Raw genomic sequence first — 6,807 nt, 5'->3', positions numbered from 1 at the left:
ACCTTTCAGCAGCACAACAACTGAACACACAAACTAATGGACTTTTAAAAGAGGAAATGAATCCTTTTATTAGTGAGTTGATGCATGCAGGACAAGCATGAGGTATAAAACATCACCAGTTTTTAATCTCAAACAGAAGCTCTGGTAGTCTTTTATTTTTTTTTTTAAATGTGTCCAAAACATCCAGGAACGTTCATTTGTTCTCATGTGTTTGAGACAAAAACAAAATGTTAAAGGTTGCTTCCTCAAAATATGTTCAACTTGTGCATAAATATTTCAGTAGATAAAATAAACTTCATGTTTTGCTTCAGCTTCCAAAAAAAAATAAAAAATAAACTTAGTCACAAAAACAATGTCACGAAGAAATGAATTTCACAGTGATCCTCAGCAGAAAATGCTCCAAAATGTCAATTTAGAAAGTTTCAAGTTTAGCAACAGACTTTAAATAAAATACGCTCCTCGAGAGATTCGATTAATTGCACCAGTTTTCCGAGTTCAGACACCAGTGACTGCTGCCGTGGAGGTAGGGGTGAGGACTGAAATGACGAGACGACTCGAGTCAACCGGCGTCTGCAGAAGAAGAAAAAGAGAAGGAAACCCGTCAGACTCTGCAGGCGCGTTCTCATGGACACAACATCTCTCTGGTGCAGAAGCGGACCTGCTTCTGATCAGTCTGTGGTGATGCACTTGGCGGTGCTGCGATCGCTGCTCCTCATGTGCCGGGGGATGACGGTCTGTGCTTGGACGCAGTAGTGTGTCCTGGGCTTCAGTTCGGTCAGAGTCAGCTTGGAGCCGCTCGCCACCTCGTAAACCTCCTGGAGGAGGAGGGGAAAGAGAGGCGCCGCACATCAGCCATCACGCTCGCTGCGCACAGCACAAAGCGACGGCGGGAGAAAACTGGGGCAGCGGGTCAGGTGGTTCTTCTTTTTTTTCTGTGTTATTGTTGTTCTTTTTACACCTCTACTCTTCCTCTTCTGCCTCAGCCTTTTCTATTTCCTCTTTGCCTTCACAACTGGACAAATGTCGCCCTAGATTTGTCCATTATTTGAATCTGATCTGTGTTTTTGCCCCCAGAATCTGTGACAGCGACTGTTTTGTCACGTAACAGATTTTAATGACTTCAAATGATAAAAGTCACTTAGCAAGCAAAGCTGCAACATAGATGATACACTGCAAAAACACTAAATCTTTCCAAGTATTTTTGGTCTAGTTTCTAATGCAAATATCTTATTACGCTTGGAAAAAGACAAAACTAACTTACAAGTGACTTTCCAGCAAGAGCTTGTTGAGCTTGTTTTAAGTCTGTGATTCATTAGTATTGGTGAAAAAGTGCTAACTATAAGCATGTCTGCAAGTGGAACAAGACATTTTCTCCATTTCCAATATGGGAAAAATGTCTTGATTATAAGTAAGAATATGGGGAATACTGTCGTGTTCCATCAGCAGATTATTACATTTATAGTAAAAAAAAAAAATTCTATTTCATAAATGAAATAATCCAGGAATGGAACAAGTACTTTTTTTTTATCAATATGAAGAAATTATTGACTTATAGGAAGCTCCGATAACTTGCTGGAAAGTAACTTGTAAGTTAGTTTTGTCATATTTCAAGTGTGCTAAGAAATTTGCACTAGAAAACTAGACAAAATCATACTTGATAAGATTTTGTGTTTCTGCAATGAGTAGTTAGAATTCAAACATAATTAAATGTATCTCTTTCTTTTATCTTCATTTGGAGGCTTTATTCTTTTTTTTTTTTTTTATCAATTTGGGTCAAATATTCACTTTTGGACTTTTCTATTAAATCCATGACTAAATTTTGAGGTTTCTTTTAGCAAATGCAAATCGGAAAAGCGTGGCACAACCCATGAGTCAGAATTTTGTAGAATCATCTCAATTAACGAAGCGACGTTAGACATTTCTCAGGGCTCAGTGTACAAAAAATGTTTTAATAACAATCTGGCAGATTTGGGGTAAAACTGAAGAGCAGAGATTATGGGTAATAATCTGTGTGGGTTCCCTTACCTCCTTTCCGCCGGGGTGGACGACGTAGATGTTGTTGTCCACGCCGTTGTGCACCTTGCGCATCAAGACTCTGGAGGCTTTCACTTGGACCACAAGGCCCTGTTTGGACGAGTTCAGCCTCACTGAGGGGGGTCTGACTTTGGCTGCAGAGACACAGTCAATGGTCATTACAATTACTTGGTTTTTAACTTCAAAAACGTAAGAGAAAGCAACAAAAAAAAACTACATTTTTCATCTTTTCCTGAAATAATTAGACAAATAAAATAGAATAAAGGAGATGATGTTAAAGAGGAGGGTCAGCGCTTACTGTCCCAGCGGGGGCTGAATCTGCGGGACATGGCCCAGGCCGATTTGCTGCCGGTGGCCGCACACGACACTCGCACCCGGGCGTAGTACCACTCTCTGACGTCGGAGGTGGCGGCGCTGAGGTCACAGTGGTGCCTCTGGATGCCCTGACAGTTACTGACGTTCAGCCAGTCCAGCTCGCCGTATCTGTGAGAGGTCAGCGGAGATTTCCGTCAGACGACTTGGAAAAATCTCCAAAGTCGGAGTTGGTTTGGCCGCTGAAGACTCGTTGGTTTAAACGGGTTGTAAAAACAGAAAACAGGTGAATGGATGTTTACACTTTAAGTCGAATGGACCTGATGGTCCGACTCACGTCAGCATAAAAACCTGAAACGCTTAGCTGCAGCAACCTTTCTGAAGTTTGAGTTGTTTCACATACAGTCTGGGCTTTAACTGGTTCCAGTCTGCTTGAGTTCTTCAAACTGGGGTCATTCTGAACAAATGCCTAGCACAGGTAGGATGTTGACTACAAATAACTATTCCACAAAATCCCACCAAAATAGAACTATTCATTTAACTTGCAGCAGATCAATACCCAATTTTTTGACATTTTACAGAGTAAATCTGTTGATGCGAGAAGAACAAAAAAAGATTTGTGTGTGTATTTGTGCAAAAAACACTGAAGGCCAGGGTGCATTTAGTTATACCATATAGTTGAATTTTGATTTGCCAGCCTGATAGTTAAAACTAATAAAATAAGAGGAAACGTATTCTAGCACGTTAGCTTCCTCATCTTATATTCACTTTTAGCAACTTTTAAGAGCTCTTCTAATCCTGATCTGGAAGAGATTAGGCCAACAACACGCACAGTTAAAGGTTATAGGTCAGTTAAGGTGTTGGAGGAGGAGCTCCCTCTGCTGGTGGGTTTTTAATGCAGCTTTGTTTCTAAAATGTACATTTTCATACTGGTCCAAAAACACATGCGTGTTCATGGAGAGAAGAAGTCCTTTTTCATATTTTACTCTTGGTGAGAAAACTTTAGACTTAAAACAAAAAAATCCTTTTAAAGAAATAAAACGAGAGAAAAATCCCATAAAAAAATCTTCCTTTTTTTCCCTAGTTGAGCAGATCAAAAGGCTGAAACAGCAGAAGGAATCCATCTGACTGTGTGTGTGCGTGTGAGCTCTTACATCTTATACTGGACGTGGTACTGCAGGCAGGAGCTGTTTGTGGGCGCGGCCCAGTGCAGGATGTTCTTGAAGTCTGTGGACTCGAACCTCACCTGTCCAGGTGGAGCCAGCATCCCTGCAACACAGGAAGTCACATTTTAGCGGCTCAGATGAGAGAGACGAGTTAATAAATGATGTTCAGAGGAGTTTATCGCCAAGACGTAGAACTGAGCAGCATGTCAACCTGCAGACGCATCGTAATGTCAGTGTTTGATTGGTTTGATTTCTCATTGTAAGTGCCGCACAATCGCTAAATTTGGCAGCCAGCATGATGGAGTAATGATGGCAAACAAAGAGGAGGATAAAGGAAAACATGCAACTGAAATTGAAGCCTCTTCTTCAAAAACTAACTCAAGTTTTAGTTTTATTTACCAGCTAATTTCTAAACATCTCTTTAATGAAACCTTTTATTATCTCCTGGGACACCATTGTTGAATTGAACACTTTTTTTTGTACTTTATTCAACACAGATTTTTTGTGTTTGTTTAACAGAGTAACTCAATTTGAAGTGAGACAAAACTGGAGGGAAAGTTTACAGAGTTGTGCAGTTTTCTTGACCGGCTCAAAGTGCTGTCTTTGGGTTTTAAGTAGAAAAAACAAAAACCTGCTGGACTTGTTTAGAGGGAAAGAGGCTTTCTGAGAGGAAAGGTCAGGAGGAAATCACCCAAAACACACACTGCTGGTTAACGTGAATCACATTTCTGTCATCAGGCTTCACTGGAGAAGAAGAATCTCAAGTTTCTAAAAGTCTTTAAACTTTTTTTTTTTTCCTCCTTAGGAAGATTTTTGACGACTGGTAATGGGCAATAAATTTTTTTTTTTAAAAAGCTATTAACTCATATTTTTTACTCAAATTACAAAGCCAGAATTTATATTTTGTAGGAAAACCTCGGATTGCATCAGTGACAAATCGGTAAATTTAAAGGCGTGACTGATGCAAAGGCACTGCAGCAGGAAAGCAAAAGAGAAAAACAGAACAAATTCGGTTTTATTTGCCGCTTCTGTTTGCAGTGAATGCCATGTGGCCCCTTTCAAAAACAAAGTGAATGTTTATGAACACAGCCGACAGCCAACAGGTTTGACTGCCTATTGACCATCACTGACCTTCTCTGTCTCTCAGGATCTAGCAAAAAAAAAAAAAAAAAACCCAGTAAATGCTGTAAAAGAAATGTACTATAATGTTTTCCACATCTGTGTAACAAAACTAGATTTGAAGGAAAATATTGACATCGCAGCCATCAATCTCAGCCAGGATGTCTCAAATTCAACTTTGGTGTTTTCCCCAAAGCGGCTGAAGCTCTGTGATGAAATGAGATTAAAAAGAAAATGATGATGATGAGGAGGAGGAGGAGGAGGATGAAAGCGGAGGTTACCTTGAGCTGTGACACGCAGCAGCAGGGCTCCCAGCAGCAGGCGGTTCATGTTGCCGACGCGCTCCATGAAAGCCAAACACTCACGACGTAGACGCTGCCCCCGTCCCCTTTAACGCCGCTCCACTTCCCCCTTCTAAATGCCACGCTGCCCTGCCCCCTTTATTGCGCCTTTGCACTTATTCCCCTCTCTCTCTTTCTCTTTTTTAAAATAATTGTTTGATGTGTAATTCCCCATCAGAAAAATAATAGTCATGGATCACCTGTCGTGTTTTTGTTTTTTTCCTGTTTTCGTTTTCAGAAGTTCAAAAATCTGATTTTAATACCATAAACAATGAGTAATTCAGATCATGGAATCCATTAGAATCACTCTTAGCCAAGCCTGACTGAATTTATTTCATTGTTAGTTCGTCTGTAAATCTGTTTTATGTATTTTCCAGGCACATAGTGCCATTTTATCTCAGTCAAGATAAGATGCTGTATTTTTCAAACGTGGCTTAAATGCAATTTGACTTTGTACATTGAAATTGGGCCTCTGTCTCTTTAAGAAGCTCCTGCTCTTTCTGATACCCTGCATGGCCCGGGGGGGTGGGGGGCCGAAAATATGTGGCTAAAATAAAAAAGTTAAAAAAAAAAATAAAAACAGAAATAATTCAGAACTTGTTTAAAAACAATTTCCCAATACTTTGATTTCATACGCAGCAATTTTTCAGCAAACAGGCACTAATGTGTTTGTGTTCATATATGGACGTGGCTAGCTAACATGCAACGGTTAGCTAAGGCTATAAATGCTAGTCCTCGATATTATTGCCGCTACTCAAATAAACAACAAACGTGTTGATATTGTTCATATTAAGCCCTCATAGAGGTGCAATATAACCCATCTTTTTTCCCCTTCATGTGTAAATACGAGCTGGTTTTTGGTGAAATACGAGTTTTGAAGTCTGTACATCTGGAACCAGACTCCAGTTTGTCCTGTTCGGTTTTGAAGAAGTAACCACCTGATCTCTGACTCGATCTGTTACAGGTATTGTATTAAAGGTGCCTGCGGTTCAGTCGGTTTATTAGGAAACCCTCTCTGCTTACGAGAAACGAGTTGCATAGTCAATGTTTGCTCTTAGCAGCTGAAACAAAACGGAGAAGAGTGGCGTCCCGTCTTGAGCTTCCTGTTTCCTCTTTGTTTCGGTCCTATTTGAGTATTTTACACTAGTAAACTATTAATAGCGGCTTGTAAAATTATAATGAGGTTGAACTGTTCTGACGAATATTATATCCTATTTATGGTTTTGGTTGTACTAGGCCTTATTAGGACACTCATGTCAGTACACAACTATAAAAAACAAATGTTTTTTTTTTTTTTACTCATTTGTTGAACTTGTGACTGTATGAGACAATTGTGGGAAAAAGTAGCTCCTTTCCTTCGTCCAGCTAACTAGAAACAACCAATCAGAGCCAGGAGGCGGGTCTTAGCGCTGTCAATCACTATCTTGTGTGGTGTTACTCCTCTGGATGCTTAATGCAGTTCTTGGTTTCTACAGCCATTTATTGTGGTCACGTCTTACAGAGTCGCCAAAAATGCCGTCAGAACTAAAAACAAAAGGTAACACAAACCCAAATCAGTTCACAATAAATGGAGTATTTACATAAATAAAAGATACAAATAAACAAAACCGTACCTCTTTACCCGCATTGACTCCAGAGGAATAAAGTTTAATTTCTAGCGATCAGCTTCTTGAGCTTGAATGCCCCATGTGGCTCTTCCCCGGGCAACACATGGTCCGTGGAACAAAATAAACGTTCCCCCCACATTTGAATGTACACTTAACCGAACTTAATGAGCATCAACACAAATTTACTAAAACTACCACACATATTAAACTTAATGTTTAATATTAAAT

At 39.9% G+C, this 6,807-nt stretch overlaps 1 protein-coding gene across 1 annotated transcript; it reads right to left on the bottom strand.

Moving 5' to 3' along the window:
* Positions 1-155: 155 nt before the first annotated feature.
* il22ra2 (interleukin 22 receptor, alpha 2) lies at positions 156-5,452 on the bottom strand. Its single transcript, XM_028007239.1, has 6 exons — positions 4,913-5,452; positions 3,501-3,615; positions 2,333-2,517; positions 2,026-2,168; positions 659-815; positions 156-570 (listed from the first exon to the last, which is right to left on the bottom strand). The coding sequence occupies exons 1-5, from the start codon at positions 4,977-4,979 to the stop codon at positions 669-671; spliced, it is 657 nt and encodes a 218-aa protein (XP_027863040.1). The 5' UTR covers positions 4,980-5,452; the 3' UTR covers positions 156-570; positions 659-668.
* Positions 5,453-6,807: the final 1,355 nt, after the last annotated feature.

The sequence above is a fragment of the Xiphophorus couchianus genome, chromosome 22 (genome assembly GCF_001444195.1).
Source record: "Xiphophorus couchianus chromosome 22, X_couchianus-1.0, whole genome shotgun sequence".
NCBI lineage: Eukaryota > Metazoa > Chordata > Actinopteri > Cyprinodontiformes > Poeciliidae > Xiphophorus > Xiphophorus couchianus.
This window is presented reverse-complemented; position numbering and strand designations above follow the sequence as displayed.